The 24,857-nt window shown below is 40.8% G+C and overlaps 2 protein-coding genes across 2 annotated transcripts in view; one reads left to right on the forward strand and one right to left on the reverse strand.

The window, feature by feature from the left end:
• Positions 1 to 15,047, reverse strand: part of LOC130927694 (E3 SUMO-protein ligase ZBED1-like) — a 287,791-nt gene extending 272,744 nt beyond the window's left edge. The window contains exon 1 of the mRNA XM_057853666.1: positions 14,684 to 15,047. Within this exon, the coding sequence (XP_057709649.1) occupies positions 14,684 to 14,950 (267 nt within the window). The 5' untranslated portion in view covers positions 14,951 to 15,047. The remainder of the gene's footprint in view (positions 1 to 14,683) is intronic.
• On the forward strand, positions 935 to 24,286 carry LOC130927671 (gastrula zinc finger protein XlCGF57.1-like). The gene is made up of 3 exons (XM_057853619.1): positions 935 to 1,242; positions 2,753 to 3,148; positions 21,595 to 24,286. Exons 1-3 carry the CDS (start codon positions 1,236 to 1,238, stop codon positions 23,148 to 23,150), a joined length of 1,959 nt encoding a protein of 652 aa, XP_057709602.1. The 5' UTR covers positions 935 to 1,235; the 3' UTR covers positions 23,151 to 24,286.
• The last annotated feature ends 571 nt before the right edge of the window (positions 24,287 to 24,857 follow it).

Raw genomic sequence — 24,857 nt, forward strand, 5'->3', positions numbered from 1 at the left:
ATAGTGACAGTTCTCTGCCCGCTTCACTGCCGTCACGCGACCGCAGCTCAGCTTTTGCTTGCCTCGTAGCTACCCGTGTTTTAAATTACTGTAAATTTGATAGTATGTCGTCATAGGCAGTCACGAGTTTGTTGAGAAAAGTACTACTCTAAACAATGCTCGCTAGATTTGTGTGGTGTTTTTGTCTGTTTGAGCAGCATTTGATAGGCTCCACGTTAACAAATATGTGACAAAGTCATTTCCTTTCATTTTCTGATTCGTTCACCGCATAGTCATTACTGGAAAATCAAGTTAGCAGCAAGCTAGGTCAGGAACCGGAGGACCGAGTCACTGAACGGGAAGTGACATAACTCAGTCTTGCCCCCCTGCCTGCACGCTGGCTGCTTATTGGCCACACGTGGACGTGAGTGACAAACGCCCTGATTCTGTTTCCGTTCCCTCCCCTGCCCGCGATTAGGCTGGCGTCTGATTGGTCGTGTGCGATGTCAGAAGACGCTGCCGCTTGCTCAACGCCCTCCCACGCAGCGAACAAGCACCACCTTCATAGAACGAATCAGTGCAGATGATGATTAGTTCGGTCTCGTTCACCAAAACAATTCGTTCAAAAAGAACGAATCGTTCGCGACCGATACAACACTATTACACAGGAATCGTTCAGTGCGTTCAGCACCGCCCTGTGGCGGTATTATTTTAATTTTAAAAATACAGTACAATAATATTTAACGGTCTATCTATTCTTTAAATTATTAAACATGTTTAGGTGGTTGCAGCTTAACGTTGCATTCGTATGAATAATTGACGAGGGATAAGTTTTCTTTCAGCCAAAACTCGGCGTGTTTAACTTCTATCGACATGCATACGTCGGCCAGACGTTGGACAATGAAAAGTACGCAAAAAAAAAAAAAAAAAAAAAAAAAGCAAGCTGTGTCGTTTACGTGCGCGTCATGACGTAGAGAATGTGAGTGGCTGGAGCCGCCGATTGCTTTGGAAAAGTGGTGCTTTGCCTTTGAAGACAATCCACTAAGCCCCACTACGCAATGTAATCGACTGAAATGTGTCAGATGTTTTTGGACAAGAATCCGTTCAATCTCGCTACTACTTCGAGTCGTTTGGGTGCACGTTGAAACGTCGAGGCCTGCTTTGTTAGCCTAGCCTAGTTTAGCAGCTAACAAAAGAGAACAAACAACGCGCCAGGGATAAACACGTCGCCGAGCAAGCAAACGTCAAGTCCCAAAATGTCAGGTGAGTAAGTTGACGTATGACTCAATTGTCTCGCAAATACTATACATTACAATTCGAATGTTTAAAGACACAAAATGTCTGATTAGTGCTGTCACGCAGCACCCCATGTGGCTCTCTATCTTCACTGGGTTTTTGTTTGTTTGTGTCTCGTTCTAATTTTATTGTGATGTAGAAGACTTGAATTAAAATAGTCTCATGTATTAATTCTACACATTTACCAATTAGTAAATGGAGAAACGACTTTTTGGTAACATCCGATAATACTTGCTGGACACAAATATGTAAAAACACAATTACCTCGACTACGAATAGAAATCTGCAATTTATCCAATTTAAAATACTGCATAAATGGCATACAACTTAATTTAATACGTACAAAATGTGTTTTTCCCAATCCAATAAATGTCCAAACTGTCAGGAGAATACTCCAGATACATATTTGCATGCTATTTGGCAGTGTGAACCTGCTGTACAACAGGTCTGGCTGCGGGTAATGAATAATCCCTTTCCAACTGCAGGATTCATTTGTCTCCAAATTTTGGTCTACTTGGCGATATAAATGCTGTGAATATCACATACTGTGTTGTCACAGATTACTTGAAAAAGCATTTTATATACTGATTACGCCTAAAAAAAAGTAATGTAGTTACTTTACTGATTACTTCATCATCAAAGTAACAAAGGTACTTTAAAAGTAATCTACCAGTTACTTTTTACCAATTTTTCCTCCCTTTGCCGGCTCAACACAAGATTGACAAAAGAAAAATGATTACGTAGCTGAATAAGCAGCTACGGGATTGACGTAGTGCCATGCCGCCTCCTTTAAAATCAACAATATTGAAGCCAACTTTTGTTTTAGAATTGGTCTTACAAAAAAGGAAATCCTGAATATTTTGACCCATCTCCATCAAATGATGACCAATTGAAAGATGTATAATCTAATGCTTCGTCATCGCTCCCAGCTAAGGTAACGTGTGTAGCAGTTTACAGCCGCATTACCACTACGTAATAATGACTTTTTTCCTCGTAGCAATACTACACCTTTATTCTCGTAGTTCTTTTTTACTTAAGGCCCTATTGCCCATCCCTAATATGGATTTACGAGAGACTACACACGACAGTGACACCCTCCTTTTATCCGTTGAATTAAGTCCATGCTTTGGCCACTGTGGTCTGCTTTTTTGGCTTTGTGCCACTTCCCTTGCTTGCAACCCGAGCGTCTGACATTCTCAACTTTCCACGCATGTATTTTATTTATTTTTTACCCGCCTTTAACCGTCGACGAGATATTGTGCTCGTCGACGCATTTACTTCATCGACTATGTCAACAACTTCAACTAGTCGGGACGGCTCTATTACATTGTGTCGTAGTGGATGACAACAAGATACGAATAAATACAAAATTGTCTCAGAGGATTACTTCTGAAGCGGTACATTTTTGCGGGGACCAATTACGGCAAATGAAGACATAAAATTTGGCCCATGTGTGATGATGGTCTTGGTCTTGCAGATGTCAGTCAAGCGCATCGTCCTGAAAGCCAGGAGTCTCCTCGCATGGAGGAAGAGTCGCCATACATCAAGAAGGTGGAGGAAGAGTTCGTCCACATTAAAGAGGAGCAGGAGGAGTATTTCATTAGAGTGGAGAACCCCCACATTGAGGAGCAGCAGCAACATCATCCCCTCAAAAAGGAGGAGGAGGACCCTCCATATGTTAAAGTGGAGGTGGTGGACATCCTCAGGTGGACTGATGAGCCCTTGAAGGGTGAAGATGGCAGTGTGAGTGAGGCCAGCAGAGGGTCGAAGCCTCAGAATGGCAGCAACAGCAGTTCAAAAGAAGGATCCCAAGGAGACAACCTCATCGCTCGACCATCAGAGAGTGACGATTTCACATCAAACTCCCTGTTCTGTGAGTATCACATTACTCAGCTTGAAGGGAGTGCCGGGCTCTGTCTGAAGAAGAAGCCGTTACTGTCATTTGGTGGCATTCGTTCAAACCGTTTAGTCTTTATGCGATAGTGTGTCCAATCCTTTTTGTTTTATGATATGACTGACACATTTTGACATCGGTACATCATCGCGAGTTAAAGGTGCAACACATTTATGTCTAAACTTATGAAAAGGAAGCGTGTGTAATCGTCTGCAAAACAAGCATGTGCACCATGATTGTGTGAAAGACGAACACATGGCAGAAAACACTCATGTGGCTTGAGGTTCGTTCTGAGACCCCTAATTCAACCATATTTAAAAAATGTCGACATGCAAGTGTAATACAGCATTGGAAAATTTAAAATACAGGATATATTTTTTTCTGAGTAGGAGGGAATTTTGGACACCCTAAAAGTAGGTCAAATCATGTGAGCTAAAAATCGAGTTTCTCATTTTAAGTTTTGTACGTCCGTTAGAGCAGGGCGGTAAACCGAAAATTTACCGTCACCGAAATTCTTAACGATGACCGACGTAATTTTGACCATGTCGGTAAATTCGGTAAATTAATAAAACAAGAAAATATAGTCTTTTCATCCCGCTTTGATTCTGTGTTGTTCGTCTATGTTCATTCCCCTTTAAGAAAGCAGTCAATGGGCTTACGTAGAGAGTCACGTGATCATCAAGAAGCCAATCAAACAAAAGCCTGGTAAGCTAACGCTAGCAGCTAACGCTACAAGCAAAACGTGATGGAGTGTGGCTTAAGGGAGGTTCACCAAACTTTCACCCGACATTTAGTAGACTCTTGGTGGCATCAAGACGGGCTTTCACCCGCTGTCCTCCCTTGTTCTCACGATTTCCAGAGATGGTGCTTTCGTGGCTTTCTACTGGTAGCCAGGCTAACGCTAGCTAGCGGCTAACGCTACAAATGAACGTGATGGAGTCGGATAGCGGCTCTAACCTTCCCCAGCTATTTTTCTGTATGTGCTTATTTCTGTGTCATTATTGCTATCATAAAATCTTAAGCGTTTCATTTGAAGAAGATCAATATAGCTTTAATGTGTGTGTGTCTCTCTGTTTGTTTGGGGGTTCATTTGTGCGTGCATTTATTAAAAAAATGCACTGGGGGGGGGCTGAAACGATAAAGTAAACACTTGTATTTAATATTTATGTCACAGCAGGCAGCCATTAACAATAAGTTGTCTTTTTGAAGTGTACTGTTCAAGCTGCAAGTCATTTGTGTTACAATGACATGTTTGCACAGGCATATTGATTTTGATAATGTACATTGTTCAAGTCATACACGCTGTTATAAATGTTCATACTTGAATTCTTATTGCTTACAATACATTTTTATAAACTTAATGTTTAGACTGCATGTACAACTGTTAAATACGGTATATGAAATTGAATGCTGGTAAATAAATCAACAAGAAACAGTTAATCTGTATTTCATGCATTGATTCAGATTTTCAAATTATATAACAGTACGCTTGGGCGAATTTATCGTCATTTATCGTTATCGAGATAAATCTGCTCAATTTATCGTCATACATGTTTAAGGCCATATCGCCCAGCCCTAACATCCGTACTGATATTTATTAAATAACAAACACTTCAAGTCACATTTTGCAACAGAAAATTTATGAAAATCAACAAAGGGGAAATAATTAGGTAATTTTGGAGCAGGGGAAGTTTTTTTTTTTTTTAAATCAGGGAAACAAAATCAACAACTCCATCTTGAGGAGGAAGTCCCCCCTTTTTGTAATTTCATAGTTAGCTGGAGTAAGGACTACCCATCTGTAGTAATCAGGTGGCCCTTCTCGGATGATACCAACGTCTTCATTACTGCTATATGTATTGAGGCTTCTTGAGGTAATGCACCAAGAAGCCATTGTCATCATCATCATTTCATTGTTTCCACTCGCACAATTGATACTCGGGGGCTGAAACTGTCTGCCGTCCATGTCCTACCAGACTGACGTTATTCCAGACTGCCGGCCAACATAAATTTGTTTCAGCCTTTGTCGTTGTGTAGCCCATCTTCCAGCAATTGAGCATTTTGTACTCAGGAAGTATTCAAGGGTAAGGTTTACAAACGCTCCCATGTGTATAATGAGGCGCAGAAATGTCTCGTCTGTACTGTTTGCCTCCATGGTTATAAACATGTGCCGGGTACCGGTTTGAAGGCATAACACGGTATGAAAATGTCACGGTTTCAAAATAACTAAGACTTTCCGTCATACGGTATTAGCTATTCTTTGTATCCCAAAAATGCAGGGAGAAATTCCTCGCAGCTGCAGGTAGGGCTCACCCCTCCCCTCCCACTCCGGTTGTTTCTCAGTGTGTCAGCTGTGCTAATGACGGCTGCAGGAGGTGAAACAGTCCAATGTTTTCCCTCATCGAAGAAAACAAATTTACTGGTATGGGTTTGGTTAGGTTTCTAGCTTTGACCTAGCGAGAGAAGTCTCTGTAGCTCTACAATCGAAGGCTTCAAATGTGCCAATCATCGTTTAATTTGTTTCACACCAGTCTGTGGAAATTTATTCAAGTGAGAGGCTGTTGTCAGTCACTCAATGAAGCCTTTAAGAAAGACAAGCATTTTTTTCTTTGTTAGTCTTGTTCAAAAATAATTCAAATTATGAATAGTGGTGGGAACCTCTTGCTTCCTCATTAAACGATACGATTTACGGGAAATTTTTCTACAAGACAACTAATAAACTTAAAAAATAAGCTATTCTCATCCTTCTGCTGTGAGTTTATCACTGGTAGACGTCTGATCCATTTGAACTGGGAGTGTGAACGAATGTTCATTCGCTGCCTTCCCTCACACTTTAAACTGATCAGACGTCTATAGCGGTCAATGGGAACCAATGAGCTTAATTTGGGGGCATTTTAGGTCAATTGTTGTTCATTTTGGGGCCTTTTCAACTCACTTCTTGTTGATTCTTCCAGTCTAAGGGGATTGAGAGTCTAGCTCCGTCAATGGCAGCCAGAGTTAAGAGAGTGCAACAAAATACTGCAAAAGTAAATTTGCAGTAATGCATCTTTAATTATTGATGAAGCCTCTCTTTATACACTAACAGTAAAACTAGTAAAGTGAACAATATGATTCACATAAGCTACAATTCACCCAAACAGATGCTTTAGTTGTTTGTTTACTTTCACGCTTGCTTCAGTTGTGAATGGTGTCATGCATAATGTGATGTTGTACATCTTTCAAAGGAGACTTCACGTCTCTGCTCCTTCAATGGGAGCTAATGAGTTGAACATCAAAACAAAACAAATATTGATCTTTTTTGTTTTGTGCCGATGTGTCGTTCATCATCACAGGATGTGGGTGACGCATGCGCAGTAGCGGAGTTACTCACGGAGCTAGCCATATCGACATTTGTTTGCACATGCACGCCACCATCTCGTCGCCACACTAGTGACGGGATAAACAGTTCTCTTATCTCCTACCTTTAGGATCAGTTATAAAAAAAAAAACATAATATCTCTTTTCATTTTTATGCTGATGACCTGCAGCTGTATTTGCCCCTGAGACCCAATGAACAAACTGCTGTCACTAAATTGATAGAGTGCATATCCGATGTGAAGCAGTGGCTAGCGCAAAACTTTTTACATCTTAACGAAAGCAAAACTGAATATATTACTTTTGGCACACCTTCTATGTTAAATGCCCTTGAGCCCAACCCTGGCACTCTGGCTCCGTTTTTTAAAACACATGTTAAAAATCTCGGAGTGCTATTCGATTGCAGGCTCAACTTTGAAAAACAGATCAGTTCTGTTGTAAGAGCAAGTTTTTTCCAGCTCCGTCTCTTGGCCAAAGTAAAGCCTTTTCTTACTCGCCACGACCTGGAAAAAGCAATTCACGCTTTTATAAGCTCAAGGCTGGATTACTGCAACGCACTTTATGTTGGTCTTCCCAAATCCTCAATTTCTCGTCTCCAACTTGTTCAAAATGCTGCTGCTCGATTTTTAACAGATACATGAAGACGTGAACATATTACCCCCGTCCTATCATCGCTCCACTGGCTTCCAGTCCATTTTAGAATTGATTTTAAACTTTTACTATTTGTTTTTAATTCTGTTCATAGTCAGGCTCCTTCTTACTTATCAAAAATTTGGGCCTTTTTAAATCTCGTTTAAAGACACACCTTTTTAGACTCGCATTTCCCCAAGATTAGTTTAGCCTGGTTTTATTTGTTTAGGGTTTTTAATGTTTTCGGATTTTATCAGTTTTACTGTTTTATTTGCTGTCTGACTTCGTGACGCGTTGTTTCGTTTCTTTTTTCTTCCTAATGTCATTGTATAATACTTTCCTTCCTTTTATTTACTATGTGCCATGTTTGTCTTTGTTGTAAAGCACTTTGGGGACCTTTCGGGTTTTGTAAAGGGCTATATAAATAAATTTGATTTGACTTGAGGGGATGAATCCAGTCCGGTTCGTTCAGTAAAAAGACTCGTTCAAACAAATCTTCAACGAATCGTTGCCCCCCAACCAAATGAATCGTTCGGTTAGTGAATGGGAAGTGACGTTGCCAAACATATCACCAAAGGCTGCTTAGCAATATAACTAAGCCCACCCCCTCTTACAACAGGCTCCTCATTGGCCGCTCGTTGTAGATTCAGAAGTGAGCGAAGGACGCTATTATTCTGTTTTCTCCCTCGTCCCTCCTCCACTGCTGCAATAGTGAGAGGGAACTTTGTCGGTCATATTTCTCTGAGATCAAAGTCATGGCTCGTGCTTGCTTGAACCATTTGTTTTTGGACATAATAAATGATTGATTTGGCTGAATTTGATCAAAACTTTTACTTTTTCCCGAATCCCCCCTATCCCTCCTCTCTTCTGCTGAGGGAGCTGCACAGTTGGCCTTTTCTGTTACCTTTTGCCAACAGGCCAAATTCAGTAAATGACTAATAATTCCCTGGTGCAAGGTGCAGTCTTTTTTTTTTATATCTGGGGTGTGTATGAGAGGTAGCCCAACCTGAACACGGCTGCATTGAAATATTACCCATTTGGCCTGGTGCCCCCAAGTTAGAACAGGAAGCGCCCTTTTTTGTAAGACAGGCTCGTCCTCTAAGGGAAAAAAATGAATTTGCCTCAAACCTGCATCAGGGGAGCCTTAAGACATGTGTTTAGGTGCCTGATGAAAAATATTGAGGTTTGGTTGAAGCGGAGCGGTCCAAACAGCCACAAATTTTGAACAGTCATAACTTGGCAGATATACAGCCCCGCAGTATTGGTGTGTTCGATACAGCAATGCGACGCTCCTATTGGTGCTTTCGATATGGCAACGCGACGCTTCCATTGGTGGTGAAAAGAGAGCTACACTCCTGTGCTAATTTACTGAAGCAACATTCCGCTGCCAATCTTTGCAAGCACTACAGTATTAATTAATATCAAATTTTAGAACGGATATAATCTAGTTATTTAAACCAACCGATCTTAGAAAATAAAAGGATCACCAGGATCACAGTAAGAGCTTTGCCTCTTTCAGAGGGGCTGCTAGACTAGATCAAAACGCCTTCAAGTTACAAACATTGCAAAACACACGGAACAGGAAATACACCAACATAAAAGCGTAACAGGAAGTTATCTTGAATTTAGGGCTGCAGCTATCGATTATTTTAGTAGTCGAGTAATCGATGAACCATTAGTTCGAATAATCGAGTAATCGGAGAAGGAACATGAAAAATTAAATTACCTGAGCTGAGCCTCAAACGGTATAAAAAATAAAGAAGGATCCGTGTACAAAGAAAGAACAATTCGCTAACTTACATAGCAAAAGTTTGCTAGTTCAAATGCTATAAAATGCTAACTTTTTAACAATGCTCTTAACAAATGGTTCAGACACATATTCCCACAAAAATAGGCTAAATATACCTACAAATTACAAATGCATTGAAAAGAAAGATTAGCTCAAACAAAAACTTAGCTTATGTTAGTCTTAACAGAGAGCACCTGGATTCAGCCATGTGAAATGAGGCAGATTAGAAGGCAGTGTATCCACCCAAATCAATAAAACTAAATGCAAACACTTTCAAAATAAACCATTACAACGCCACTTTAATTAAACGAATACTCGAAGCAGCAAAATTAAATTCGAATCTTTTTTTCTAATCGAATACTCGAGTTAATCGATTAATCGTTGCAGCACTACTTGAATTACAAAATAAAATTCGTTCGTGAGACAGAAATTAGGCACTCCCTCCAAAATTATGCATACTAGTAACAACAAACAAAATGATTTTCAACAATGAAATAACCACAATTCAGTAAGCTTTCGAACATTCCAACACAAGAATTTGCTTTTGTACAGGACACTCCACAACAGAAGGTTGACTAGTGCGTTGCCCTTTGTAATTCAGACTTTTATCACCAAAGGATATTTTCACTGTCCGTACAAGCCATCCTTGTTTCAAATTTGCTATCAAATAATGTTTTGAACAATATGTATTCTTGAATTTCTGAGAAACAAGCTTGTTTTAAGATTATATATAGGCCTACTAACTTTTTGCTCAAAATGAGTCTGTTTAGAAAAATAGCTAGCTGAAAATAAGCCTATTTCAGGATATCTAAGTGAGTAAAATTTGGCTGATAATTTCCTGTATTTCTAGTAAATTTACACTGAAAACAAGGGAATTTAATTAGTTTGAAGGAGGTGTGTTTTTGCAGTGTAGCTGCAATAGGAATCTTGATAGTCCTTATTGTCTGAACAGTTTTAATGTGTGAGTTTCTTATACTGTACTCCCATTGTGATTGTTCATTATGTTTTATTCATTAAGTCCTCTATGCAACAACTGGACCTTACCCAGGTCAAAGCAGGATTCTTCCTATGGTTAAAGCAGTACTCTCACATATAACATGGTACACATCTCATAAACAATGAGATTTTTGTCTTTTTATGTCGGCCATATCCATGATACTAAAAGTAAACTAATGAAAATTGCTGCTGTAGTTTGATTCTTTTAATAAGCCAAGTAACTTGCTATGATCCAGTGTTTTGAACAGGCGTGCGTACTCAAGGGTGTGCATCTGATGTTGCTCACTGTGGTCCGCAGTGTGCCCAGGGGGTTTGTGTGTCTGCTCATAGACCCATGAAAAATTAGACGAAACATTGCTTGTATACATAACTTTTATATGGATATCACAAATTGCTTGAGCTACTAGCCTGGGCATAAGCTGCCTTCTATAACACAACAATTTAAGACGTTTTGTACATACAACTTTTCTCCACAGAAATATACATATACAGTCATACCTCAGCTCACGAACGCTTAAGCTCACGAACTTTTCGCCTCAAGAACATTAAATTCGCGAGCATATAGTCTCTGCTGACGAACTAGTTTTCGGCGGACGAACCAATTCACGCGGTCGAAAAGCGCCACGAGAAGCTGACGCACGCTCACGGCGTCCCAGTTCGTCCCCTCACTTTCGTTGAGTGCGGACGTGGTTTGTGTTTGATAGAGATTTTGGACCATATTGAGTGTACTTTTGCTATTATGGAAGGTGACTCGTGTTACCAATTCGCCCTCGACTGGTAATTGGCGGTGCTTTCAGCTTCCCACCGTAGTGAGAAGTGGACCGGCGAGTCACGTTGGCTCGTTGTCGTCGGTTGTCTTCGGTTCGCCCGATTTCCTCTCCAGAAAGGTGGCGGCGTGCATACAAACACCCAGAGGCGTCGGATGGCTTTTTGTGGGCACTTTTATTAACAACCAAAAGCATGTGGGGGGCACAGCAGTGGAGTCTACGCTAACTGCGCACTTTGCCGGTAACACTCTCCTTCCAAACAGTAACTCCCTCCCTCCCTCCTCCTCCCACTCCATTCCATCAAGCCATCAACTACCATCACAAAGGTAAATAAAACGACTTTATTATACAGTACAGTTTATTTCTTTAATTATAATACAATAGCACATTTATTATACATAAAATAAGGTATATTTTTGTGTAGTTTTAAGGCTTATTTAGTAGGAAATTATGTTTTATGGGGACCTGGGAACGGATTATTCTCATTTTAATGGTTTCTTATGGGAAATAAATGTTCGGGAGACGAACTTTTCGCCTTACACACACTTTCTGGGAACCAATTATGTTCGTGAGCTGAGGTATCACTGTACTACGTATTCATACGTTATTATAAATATAAAATACATGCATAGATTTCCGAGGCGGAAATGTAACAGAAAGCATTCACGAGTGTCAATGGTACCGCAAGACACCAGACTGTGTAAGTCATGGGTGTCCAAACCTGTCCTCAAGGGCCGCTGTGGGTCCTGGTTTTTGTTCCTACCTATCGAGCACAGACAGTTTAACCAATGAAGTTTGTGCTAAAACAAAGAGCGCCTGATTGCAGTCAACTGATTACACTTGCAAGACACCAAATTGGTGAAAAGATGTCTTGTTTTGTTGGAATGAAATCCAGCACCCATTGCGGCCCTATGTGGAATAGTTTGGACACCACTGGTGTAAGTGAATGAGCTTGTGAGCCAAACTGTGACAAAAAAAATAGATGCAGTGAATTGTTCTTACCGGCAGGTGGCAGCAACGCACTGCAAATGGTCAACTGATTTTCCATAGTGGTGCATATATGCAACACACTGTGACATCACCTTTCCAACATGATTCTAAACAATTCTTAATAACAAAATACATATTTAAAATATGTAGCATTAATATAGTATACGACTACATGTACAGTTGTGTAATTATTGAACCCCCACAGTAGATAGTTTTTTTTTGAATATTTGACATTCATTTTCCATCTTGTTTATAATCACATCAAATAATGACATGACAAAGACACAAAGAGATGAAATAACAAAAATATTTTTGGGAATATCTCATTTTATGGCCTTTCTGTGATTACTTTTTGACAAAATTATTCAAACCCTTAGGTATGTAGAACTTTAGTACTTAGTACAACATCCTTTGCAACAATAACATCCTTTAGACGTGAAGTCTCATCCTTTGACAAAAGTTTCTTTCTTCAGATGTCTTTGCCCAGGCCTCCGGTTCATTAACATTTTTGGGCTTGCATGCTGCAGCTGCCTTCTTCAGGTACCACCAGAGGTTTTCACTGGGATTTATAGGCATGCAAACTTGCCACCTTTCGGCAAAATTTCGCCCTTTTGAAATCAAAATGGGTCATTCGTCTGAATCACGTAGATCCGAGGAGAAAAAAATTGGGCGGGGGAGAGGATTTGGTCTGTCAACGAGCGAGTGAAACCGTTAACTTGAAAACCGTAGTCCATGCGCAAAACTACACTCTAGTCCAGGGATCCCTATCTGCCGGGCCGCGGACCGGTTCCGGTGCGCATTTATTACCGGGTAGGGATGTCCCGATACCAAATTTATGAGTTCGATACCGATACCTGACTAAATACCTCGATACCCGATACTAAACGATACCACGCAAAAAACCTAAAACATCAGGGAAAAAATACTGGAATAGAGAGGACAAAACTTGGAACTGAAAACTTCTTTTATTGAAGTTCACTCTGGTAGTAACATTTTTATTTTGAACAATGTTAAACTGTCACATCTCCAGTGTGACATCAGACCGCTAAATGGTGCTATTATCCTGGTTCCTACTTTTTTAGTTGTACTGAAAAAGCTATAGGCAAATCTTAGATCACCTCATATCAGTAACAATAACTGTGTTCCAAAGTAAACTGTTCAAAGTTATAAACAACAACTGCTATGTTTTTTTTTAAATAAAAATACTCTCTGTACATGCAGCTCCTGAACTTTATGTAAAAATAAATAAAAATGTCTTCACAATTCACACATCAATAGAATGAACTGTACAAACTTGTTTTAAATAAAAAAATATTTTCACACAGCTATTTTTTTTTAACAAAAAATAAAAGTACTGTACTTGGCTGCAGCTCCTGAGCTTTAGGTTCAACAAAAAAAAAAAGTGTTCACAAGAGATTAGAAAGGATGGGAGAGAGGGACAGAGAGAGGAGGAGGGGAGAGAGGAGGGGGAGAGAGGGACAGAGAAAGGAGAGACAGAGAGAGGGAGGGGGAGAGATGTTTTTCCCCCCTTGTTCTCTTAGGTTTATTTTCTGGACAGTTCTTCGATCACTTTAAGGTTCTTAGCCAGGAAAACAAGTGTCTCAGTGTGCTCCTCAGTCAGCCGCACACGTTTGGGAGTGCAGATGTTGCCTGATGTGCTGAACACTCGTTCTGAAGCACAGCTTGAGGCTGGAATGCAGAGGTACTGTCTGGCAAAATGTGCAAGAGTTGGCAGGGAGGCTGCATGGTTCTTCCACCAGGTGAGTGGGTCTTCCTGAGCACTTATCTCTGGCATTTGTTTGTACAACACAAATTCAACTGCAAGTTGGTCAGCCCGGGATGTGTCGACTGCCCTGCTCGTCCAGATGTCAGTGGTACAAGCGAAGAAAGGCTGGCTGCTGAGTTGGGCCTGAATGACATTCCTGGTCTCGGTGTACAGCTTTGGGATTTCATTATCCATGAAATAATGTCTCCCAGGCATGTTGTATCGTCTGTCCAAATGCTGCACAAGGTTCTTGAATCCAGGCTTCTCAACTGTATATATTGGCACTTGATCAAGACAGATAAACTCAGCTACTGCTCTGTTCAATTTTCTTGCTTCTTTTGAGTCAGCCTCATACTTTCTGCACTGCTGAAACAAAGCTGGGAGGGTAGGCTGGGTTGGTGCTGATTCTGGCAGTTTGCGTGTCTGTGCCTGTGGGATGGATAAATTACATTTAATACATTATGCAAATATTTTATTTTATTTTTCAGTTTGATATCATTGTTTTCTAAATCTAATTTACCAAATGAAAAGGTTTGTCTAAAAATAGAAAATGAGAAATGTTCTCAGTAAAGTGCAGAACTCTCCCAAGGTGTATTGAGTCATTTGTGTAAGCCAGCCTACATTAATAGCCTACATTTGTTTGTGAAAATATTAAACATTACATTAAACATAAATCTAGCATTAATGATTAGATGTTAATGAAGCTTAAACCCAGGAGGATTATTAACCCACATAGGCTACAACACACACACACACACACGCCCACACACACACACACACACACACACACACTACAGTTAATGTTTAGGCTACTAAAGTAGACTGGCTTGGGACTGGCAGTATAGTGGTGGTTTATGATGTGTGTATTTTTTTCTAAACATTTAGGCGTTTTTGCCAATGAATTAGTATAACATTAATATAATTTGATTATTGAAAATATTAGGATGTTCATCAGAGTAGCCTACTGCATACCAAACGCTATGGCAAATGAGGGCCATAAATCTTTTACATGGCATGCAGCATTCTGATGTTGGCTAAACTTTTTGATGTTTGATAGGCTACTTTACTTGACTCATATGCTCCTTGGTGGAGATTCCGTGTTCTGTGAGCACATTGCGTTTATTGCCTCGTGTTTCACTGACACACGAGTAGGCTATTGTGGGACAAATACTCGTTGGGACTTATTTGAAGGCATGTTGTGTGTTGTTATCGTTCACATTCGCTACCTGTCGTTCTTTGAATTCTTGGTACAAATCGGGATGGTTGTCCGCAAGATGTTTCGCCAAGTTGGATGTGTTGGAACCTTTCGCATGTGTGGCGTTATGGCATCTTTTACACACGGGCTTTGATGTGTCCGCCGCGTTTCCTTCTTCGTCGGCACGGTAAGCGAAGTACCTCCATATTTCGCTTCGTGCGTCTTCTTTCTCAACGAGCCTTGGCTGGTTTTGCAGCCCGCTAGTTGTAGGCTGCGGCTCTGTAGGAGCTGCCGTCATTTTTCCTCGTATCTTTCCCCGAGCTGAACTGCTGCTATGAGCTGCTGCTTTGCTGTGAGGGGCGAGGGGAGGGGTGGGGGAAGTCGGTCCGCCCACACAGGAGCAGAGCACAGTCAGAGCGAGTGAGTGCAGCGCTGCTGCTGCCTGCTGTACAGCACACACACAACATTCTCCGACGCTCGAAACACATGACATTTTTTTGTCGGTACTAAAATGAGGTAATATAGTACCGTTTTTTTGAAAGCAAGTACCGCAATACTATACTGATACCGGTATATCGTACAACCCTGTTACCGGGCTGCACAGAAATAATAATTTAATAACGACCACATTCTTGCCGAATTAACCCTGTGCCCCTGCTTAACATACTAATATCCCTGTCTACTCTAGATATAATACTACGGGATAGATTAGAATGTCGTCATAGAAATCCATTGATTGGACTGCTAGTAGTACATCTTGTTTGTGTATATAATATATCTATGTGCTCTTGTCCTCGATAATAACGTATTACTAGGCCACGGGCGTAGCACATTTGTTCCCGGAAATAATTAGCCCCCACACAACCGAAGATGACTGGAAAACAGACGTCTTTGGAGATATTTTTACGGCGAAAAGGGCACCTGACGAGCCTACAACCTCGAAGACCCACGAACGGCGAAGGAGTGGATTCGTGACCCGTTTGTGAATAAACCGAGTGATTCGAGCATGTCTGTGCAGCAGGAGGATCAACTTGTAGATATCGCAAATGACGGCGACCTTATTAAACGTACATTTGAGACAACAACTCTACCGAGGTTCTGGATTAAAGTCATTCCGGAATATCCTGACATCACTACAAGAGCATTGAAAACCTTGCTGCAATTTCCAACATCGTATCTTTGTGAAGTGGGCTTCTTAATTAATGCTTAACGACAAGGCGAAGTCGTTAATGGTGAGAGCGGTGTGCAGTTTTTTGTGTGCAGCTAACATGGCAGGATGTATCTGTGGAGAACTTTTCTACAAGTCCTTCCATGATCAAACGTAAGTTAATATTCCATTCTTTCAAGAAAGTTTGTGTAGTGTTTACTTTGGAATCGCTGCATTTGCTCATTTTGCGGCTATGTTTAACGTTACGCGCATGCGCAGAACCACATCATTGCAATTTTTGATGGGTTGCAAAATTTGTCAGAACACCGGTCCGTGAAAAAAAGACCCAAATAACACCGGTCCGTGGTGCAAAAAAGGTTGGGGACCCCTGCTCTAGTCCGATGACCTAGACCAGTGGTGTCCAAACTATTCCACATAGGGCCGCAATGGGTGCTGGATTTCATTCCTACAAAACAAGATGACATCTTTTCACCAATCTGGTGTCTCACAAGTGTAATGCTTGTTTTAGCACAAATTTCATTGGTTAAACTGTCTGATATCGATTGGTAGGAACGAAAACCAGAACCCACAGCGGCCCTTGCGGACAGGTTTGGACACCCATGACCTAGACCTGTCACCGCCACTCTCTTCTCGTGACAACAAATGACCGACAATAGTGAGAGACGGGAGTACAGCTGTTCTCTGCTTAATGCAAATGGCACATACTGTATATTTTATAATTTAGATTTTGTACAATTTGCTACTTAATGCGTCTTATATGTTCTGATTTCAGGATGAGAGATTTAGACTTGTACATGTTAAATTATTATGTACTTTGTTTAATTCGAGATGTCTCTGGTTGCACTATGAAATGCACTTTTCCGCGCATGCCGTGTATCCATGTTGTCACCTTTTTCACCCCTAACCAGTTTGCATGCCGGGATTTAAGTACGGTGATTGCGATGGCCGCTTCAGAATCTTCCAGCACTTCTTTTGCAACCAAGATGTGGTAGATGTTGAGGTATGCATAGGATCATTGTCCTGTTGGAAGGTCCAACCTCACCCAAGCCTCAGCTTTGTCATTGACTGCATGACATTTGCATTCAAGATTGAACTGAATTCATAATACCTTGCACACGCTGAAGATTCCCTGGAGCTGAAGAAGCAAAACAACCCCAATGCATGACTGGTATCTCCTCGTATGTTTACTTCCGCACGCAAGTCCCTTGTCACGTTTCTAATGTCTAATGTCACATCCGCCCGTCGCTGATTGGTCCAGTCCGCTGTCTGTTTGCTGTGGCTTGCTCCGCCCTGAAAATTTTATCCGCTGAATGGTGGCCAGATTCAATAGCTGGAACAGCGGTGAGTCTGGAGTACCAGGCTATCATTTTGCTGTGTGCGTTTTGTTAACTGGGGTGAAACCTGAATACCTTCCAATGACATGTCCTGTCGTAGATCCTCAGTTATCACCTGGGGATTTTTCTCCACCTTTCGCTTCAGGTATCGCACAGCATTGCAGACAGTAACCTGACCCCTTTCTACCACACCGAGGTAACGTTTCCACTGTGCCTTTGGCTTTAAACTTGCAGACTATGCTCCCAATTGTATCTCTTAAATTTTTTAATACTTTTGCTATCTTTATATATCAATATCCTTGCTTTTGAATTGAAATGACCTCCTTTCTGAACTTTTTTTTTTTTACCATTCCTTCACCATGTTGTAAAGATGTCATTAACTGCCAAGAAGAGTGATGTCATAGTCCTTTTAAATCTGCTTAAATGCTGCTCACGAGGGTTCCGTTCACATCTACAGATGTTTTCATCAGCTGTTTGACAACACCTGAAGGAAACCTTTGTTCTTAAGAGTGGTGGACTTGGGAGGGGGGGTTGAATAGTTTTGTCGGTGAGGTAATCACAGAAAGGCCATTAATTGGAATATTCCCAAACTTTTATTTTGTTATTTCAGCTGTATTTGTCTAATTGATATGTTATTATTTGATGTAATTATAAACAAAATGAAAAATGAATGTCAAACTTGCAAAAACAATTATCCACAGGGGAGGTTGAATAATTTTGGGAACACGTCACAGGCATTACAGTACCGTAGTATTCTGTGCAAAGCGTCAGTGAATTTCAACGTGCGCTAATTGGTCCCGTGAAAAGGAATGAAAAACAGACATTTTCATGAATTCATAAAACACCGCCGGGCGCCCTGGTCAGGATGTAAAAAGGTGCATGTCCAGGCAAAAGAGGACGTTTGGTTCAAGCCTGGGCGATATGACAAAAATTGTTGTCGTAATTAAAAAAAAAAAAATTATCAGTCAAAATTGATAATTATCACGATATTTTTTTCTTTCAAATATTAAGTCTGATTTCAGGGTTTCCCCTACATACAGTGGGGAGAAGAAGTATTTGATACACTGCCAATTTTGCTGGTTTTCCCACTTGCAAAGCATGTAGAGGTCTGTAATTTGTATCATAAGTTCTCTTCAACTGTGAGGGATGGAATCTAATACAAAAAAAACAGAAAATCACGTTGTATGATTTTTAAATAATAAATTTGCTTTTAATTGCATGAAATAAGTATTTGATACATCACAAAAATCGAACTTAATATTTGGTACAGAAACCTTTGTTTGCTATTACAGATACCAAACGTTTCCTGTAGTCCTTGACAAGGTTTGCACACACTGCAGCAGGGATTTTGGCCCACTCCTCCATGCAGATCTTTTCCAGAGCCTTCAAGTTTAGGGGCTGCTGCCGGGCAACATGGAGCTCCCTCCATAAATTTTCTATCGGGTTCAGATCTGGTGACTGGCTAGGCCACTCCAGGACCTTAAGATGCTTCTTACGGAGCCACTCTTTAGTTGCCTTGGCTGTGTGCTTTGGGTCGTTGTCATGCTGGAAGACCCAGCCACGACCCATCTTCAGGGCTCTCACTGAAGGAAGGAGGTTGTCAGCCAAGATCTGGCGATACATAGCCTCCTCCATCCATCCTCCCCTTAATACGGTGCAGTCGTCCTGTACCCTTGGCAGAGATGCAACCCCAAAAAATGATGTTTCCTCCTCCATGTTTCACGGTTGGGATGGTGTTCTTGGGGTTGTACTCATCCTCCCTTTACCTCCAAACACGACGAGCCGAGTTTAGACCAAAAAGTTCCATTTTGGTCTCATCCGACCACATGACCTTCTCCCATTGCTCCTCTGGATCATCCAGATGGTCAGTGGCAAACTTCAGACATGTCTGGACATACACTGGCTTCAGCAGCGGGACCTTGCGTGCGCTGTAGGATTTTAATCCATGACGGCGTGATGTGTTTCCGATGGTTTTCTTCGAGACTGTGGTTCCAGCTCTCTTCAGGTCATTGACCAGGTCCAGCCGTGTAGTTCTGGGCTGATCCTTCACCTTCCTCATGATCAGTGATGCCCCACGAGGTGAGTTGTTACCTTCTCACCAAGCTGCTTGCTTATTTTCCTGTAGCCCATCCCAGCCTTGTGCAGGTCTATTATTTTATCCCTGATGTCCTTACACAGCTATTTGGTCTTGGCCATTGTGACGAGGTTGGAGTTTGATTGTTTGAGCATGTGAACAGGTGTATTTTACACAGGTAACACGTTCAAATAGGTGGTTACTTCCGGTAATGAGTGGAGAACAGGAGGGGTTCTTAAAAAGAGCCGAAATATTTACTAGTTGGTAATGTATCAAATACTTATTTCATGTAGTTAAATACAAATTTATTATTTAAAACTTATACAATGTGATTTTCTGAATGTTTGTATTAGATTCCGTCCCTCACAGTTGAAGAGAACTTTTGATACAAATTACAGACCTCTACCTGGCTTGCAAGTGGGAAAACCAGCAAAATCGGCAGTGTATCGAATACTTGTTCGCCCCACTGTATGTCAGATCAGATTGTGGCACAGCGCCACACCAAAATAAAAGCAGCTACTCCCTGCAAATGAGATGTTTTATTTCTTTTATTTTTTTTGGACCGTTTCAAACTAGCGGCAGCCTAGTGTGAAGGGTTCAGCGGCAACCTATTCATTGTGTATATTGTCATGTCCGTAACAAAGTGTGGCCCCCTTAAGACTGGGAAGCTGTGACGCAGGGGCAGGCGAGTTGGGAATGAGAATCAACGAGATAGCGATCGGACGTCGCAGCAGCCCGCTGTTATTTTGTGATTGTTTTTCTTGATCATTGTTGCCACAATAAAGTGGGTTATTGTTTATTAATACCGACTCCTCTCTTATTTCCCCCGATCGGGGGCATTACAGTATTTTGGATGGGACTTCTCAGGCGAGAGTGAGCGGTGGACGGCCGTCTTGGACGGAACAGAAAGTGTGAATGAGTTTGCAGCGAGATGCGCGGCCAAAAACGGAGCCTTGCTCTGCCACACTAACGTCAACAACGCATCCAATAGCAGAGGAGCAGGTGTACTCATATTTGTGCTATCAGGCTGACGGATACGTTATCATGGCTGACGAAACCTTGATAAATGCGCTTTTTTTTTCTTCCAAGTTTTGCGAGCTCTGGGACACTCGAAAAATGACTCTCTTACTTCTCCTTGCTAAGCTAATTGGTACCTTGATGTTCGTTAAGGTGGTAATGTAGTTCATGAACAACTACAAAAAACTAATCAACTTCTCACCAAAACCAGTAAAACTCTTTACACGGCTATTAGAATTTCCCCCTACTCAGTGAAATGGGTCCATTAACAGAAGGACTATTATTGTTGTGGTAATAAAGTGCTATTAATTTCAATTTGTTCACACACACATTCATATTCACAAAGTGTACATCATCTCATCATGCTGAACTAGGATCATGTGTGAGTCCGGTTTCCTTAAGAAGATACTCAAAGCTTAGAGCCAGGAGCCTTCGTACATTAACACAAGCGTAAGAAAAATTATAAGAGCAGAAAGGGTGAATTATCGCATATTATAGTATCCTCATGCAATAACATACAAACAATAACATTAAACACTAAATACATACACACACACAAAGAAATACTTCCGTAGAAGAGAAGAATTTATAACCTCGATATGTTGGAATTTTTAAATTTACTGATCAGAATGATTTTCAACATCGATTTAAAGCTGGACATGGATTTCAACACTTAGCTTGTCATCGAGCTCATTCCAAATTAAGGCGAAATAAAAGAGAAAAAAAGACTACGACATGTAAGTCGTACTATTGCTACGAGAAAAAAGCCCCATTATTACGAAGGGTAACGTAGCTGTAATTAGTAACGCACTGTCCGACTCAGATGCAACCCACCGCCACAGCTTCAAAAAATCCTAGGGGAAACCCCGGATTTATTTATGTGATTTGTTACTTATACTTCATTTCATTCTTGAGTCATTTCCTTTTCAACAGGGGAAGGTAGATTAGATAAAAATTTGACTCAAGAGTAGCGTTACTTCAAAATAATATTACTCAAGTAAAAGTAGTCATCCAAAAAATGGACTTAAGTACAAATAAAAAGTATTTGGTGAAAATAATACTCAATTCGTGAATAAAATTGTAACTGCTTACATTTTTTTTTTTTTTAAATCAATAAATAATAAAATAAATGAATAAAATTGCCACTGCTTGTGCCTGAAGGTTGAGGGCGTGTCAATGCACGATAACTAACAGCCAATCAGTGCATCGTTGTCATAGGAATGAGAGCCCAGAATGCATCTAGTACGCGCGCGTATATGCACTCACTCCCTCAGCCAGTCTACCCCCACGGCCTTGTAGCTGGATAGACGGTCTATAAAATATATCATTTGTCTTCTTGTGTCTTGCAGGTTTCAGCAAATATCTTGGTCCTGACGCTGAACAGCTAAAGAGAGAAGTACAACTTCCAATCAAAAAGGAGGAGGTAGAACTGCCATACGTGAAAGATGAGGACGATATCACCATGTCGACTGCTGAGTCCTTGAATAGCGAGGATGGTCCGAGTGAGGCCAGCAGAGGGACGGAGCCTCCAAGCAGCAGCTCAACGGAAGGATCGCAAGCACACATTTTCATCGCACCAACAGATAGAAATGTTGCCACGTCACACTCACCTTACAAAGATGGAGGTCAGAAGAAATCTCACCGTGACAACCAACGCTGCAAATGCTCTAAGTGTTGGAAAACCTTTGTTCATAACTATAGTTTTCGTATGCATATGAGGAGCCACACTGGCGAAAAACCTTTTTCCTGTTCAGTTTGTGGTCAAGGATTCAATAGAAAGCAACACTTAAAAATACACACAAGAACACACACTGGCGAAAAACCTTTTTCCTGCTCAGTTTGTGGTCAAGGATTCAATAGAAAGGAACACTTAAAAATACACACAAGAACACACACTGGCGAAAAACCTTTTTCCTGCTCAGTTTGTGGTCAAGGATTCAATAGAAAGGAACACTTAAAAATACACACAAGAACCCACACTGGTGAAAAACCTTTTTCCTGCTCAGTTTGTGGTCAAGGATTCAATAGAAAGGAACACTTAAAAATACACACAAAAACCCACACTGGTGAAAAACCTTTTTCCTGCTCAGTCTGTGGTCGAAAATTCATTCAGAAGACGAACTTAGACAGTCACATGAGAACCCACACTGGTGAAAAACCTTTTTCCTGCTCAGTTTGTGGTCGAGGATTCCGTCATAAGAGTGCCTTAAATGAACACATGAGAACCCACACTGGTGAAAAACCTTTTTCCTGCTCAGTTTGTGGTCAAGGATTCAGTTGTAAGAGTGCCTTAAAAGTACACACAAGAACCCACACAGGCGAAAAACCTTTTTCCTGCTCAGTTTGTGGTCAAGGATTCAGTCATAAGAGTTCCTTAAAATCACACGCAAGAACCCACACTGGCGAAAAACCTTTTTCCTGCTCAGTTTGTGGTCAAAGATTCAATAGTAAGCAAAGCTTAAAAATACACACAAGAACCCACACTGGTGAAAAACCTTTTTCCTGCTCAGTTTGTGGTCAAGGATTCAATCAAATTCAACAGTTAAAAGTTCACACAAGAACCCACACTGGTGAAAAACCTTTTTCCTGCGCAGTTTGTGGTCAAAGATTCAATAAGAAGCATAGCTTAAAAATACACACAAGAACCCACACTGGTGAAAAACCATTTTCCTGCTCAGTTTGTGGTCAAGGATTCAGTTGTAAGAATACCTTAAAAGTACACACAAGAACCCACACTGGTGAAAAACCTTTTTCCTGCTCAGTTTGTGTTCAAAGATTCAATAGTATGCAAAGCTTAAGAGTCCACACAAGAACCCACACTGGTGAAAAACCTTTTTCCTGCGCAGTTTGTGGTCAAAGATTCGCTCACAAGGATTGCATTAGGAGACACGTGTGCATTGGGTAAGAAGCAGTGGCCAATGACATCCACGCTGCCTTCATCAGATTGTGCACACAGGTCAATTGTAGTCTGTAAAGTTTCCTCAAATCCTGTTGCAGTAATGGTACACTATTGCCAAAAGTTCTGGCTCACCTAATTAATTCTCAAGTTGAGTGGCATTATTTATACAATACTCACTCTTTCAAACTACACGTTTCACAGCTAATATTTGAAAAAGTAGACAAAAAATTACAAAAAATCTAAATCATTCATCAATAATATAATTACATAAATATGTAATGTATGTATTGTAATGTAGTCAAATATATTAAAAAATATGATTGGCTCTAGAGCTGGGCGGTAAACCGAAAATTTACCGTCACCGAAATTCTTAACGATGACCGACGTAATTTTGACCATGTCGGTAAATTCGGTAAATTAATAAAACAAGAAAATAGTCTTTTCATCCCGCTTTGACTCTGTGTTGTTCGCCTATGTTCATTCCCCTTTAAGAAAGCAGTGAATGTACTCACGTAGGGAGTCACGTGATCATCAGGGAGCCAATCAAACAGAAGCCCGGCAAGCTAACGCTAGCAGCTAATGCTACAAGCAAAACGTGATGGAGTGTGGCTTAAGGGAGGTTCGCCAAACTTTCACCCGACATTTAATAGACTCTTGGTGGCATCCAGACGGGCTTTCACCGGTTGTACTCCCTTGTTCTCACGATTTCCGGAGATGGTGCTTTAATTGCTTTCTACTGGTAGCCAGGCCACAGGCTAACGCTAGCGCCTAACGCTAGCGGCCGCTAGCGGCTAACGCTACAAATGAACGTGATGGAGTCGGATAGCGGCTCTAACCTTGTCAAAACGGCTGAACTTAATCAGTGGATTGTGCACGGACTGCATCTAGCAATTACTATGTCGCGTTATTTTGTATCTGACTGTGTGTGATTTCTCTGATAGCTTTTGTGATGGTAAAGCATTCAGCATTAAGCACAATCCAACGGTGAAACTTGTAATATGACCGAGAAATGGCCCCAGCTATTTTTCTGTATGTGCTTAATTCTGTGTCATTATTGCTATCATAAAATCTTAAGTGTTTCATTTGCAGAAGATCAATATAGCTTTAATGTGTGTCTGTCTGTCTGTTTGGGGGTTCATGTATGCCTGAATTTATTAAAAAATGCACTTGGGGGGGGGGGGGGCTGAAACCATAAAGTAAACACTTGTATTGAATAATTATGTCACAGCAGCCATTAACAATAAATTGTCTTTTTGAAGTGTAGCCTACTGTTCAAGCTGCAAGTCATTTGTGTTACAATGACATGTTTGCACAGGCATATTGATTTTGACAATGTAGATTGTTCAAGCCATACACGCTGTTATAAATGCTCATACTTGAATTCTTATTGTTTACAATACATTTTTATAAACCTAATGTCTAGACTGCACGTACAATTGTTAAATATATCAAATTGAATGCTGGTAACTAAATCAACAAGAAACTGTTAATCTGTATTTCATGCATTGATTCAGATTTTCAAATTATACAACAGTCCGCTTGGGCGACTTTATCGTCATTTATCGTTATCGAGGTAAATCTGCTCCATTTATCGTGATACGTATTTAAGGCCATATCGCCCACCCCTAATTGGCTCACAAATATTAGTTTTTTTGGGGAGGGTTGATTATGTATAATTTAAATAGTTACTACTCTTGATTGACAGTGACATAT

Source organism: Corythoichthys intestinalis, chromosome 13, assembly GCF_030265065.1.
Source record: "Corythoichthys intestinalis isolate RoL2023-P3 chromosome 13, ASM3026506v1, whole genome shotgun sequence".
Taxonomy (NCBI): Eukaryota; Metazoa; Chordata; class Actinopteri; order Syngnathiformes; family Syngnathidae; genus Corythoichthys; species Corythoichthys intestinalis.

Bases quoted from the DNA above. Each gene is read 5' to 3' on its own strand.
- LOC130927671 (XM_057853619.1), top strand. The intron at 3,149-21,594 runs GTGAGTATCACA...TGTGTCTTGCAG, and splicing joins CACATCAAACTCCCTGTTCT to GTTTCAGCAAATATCTTGGT.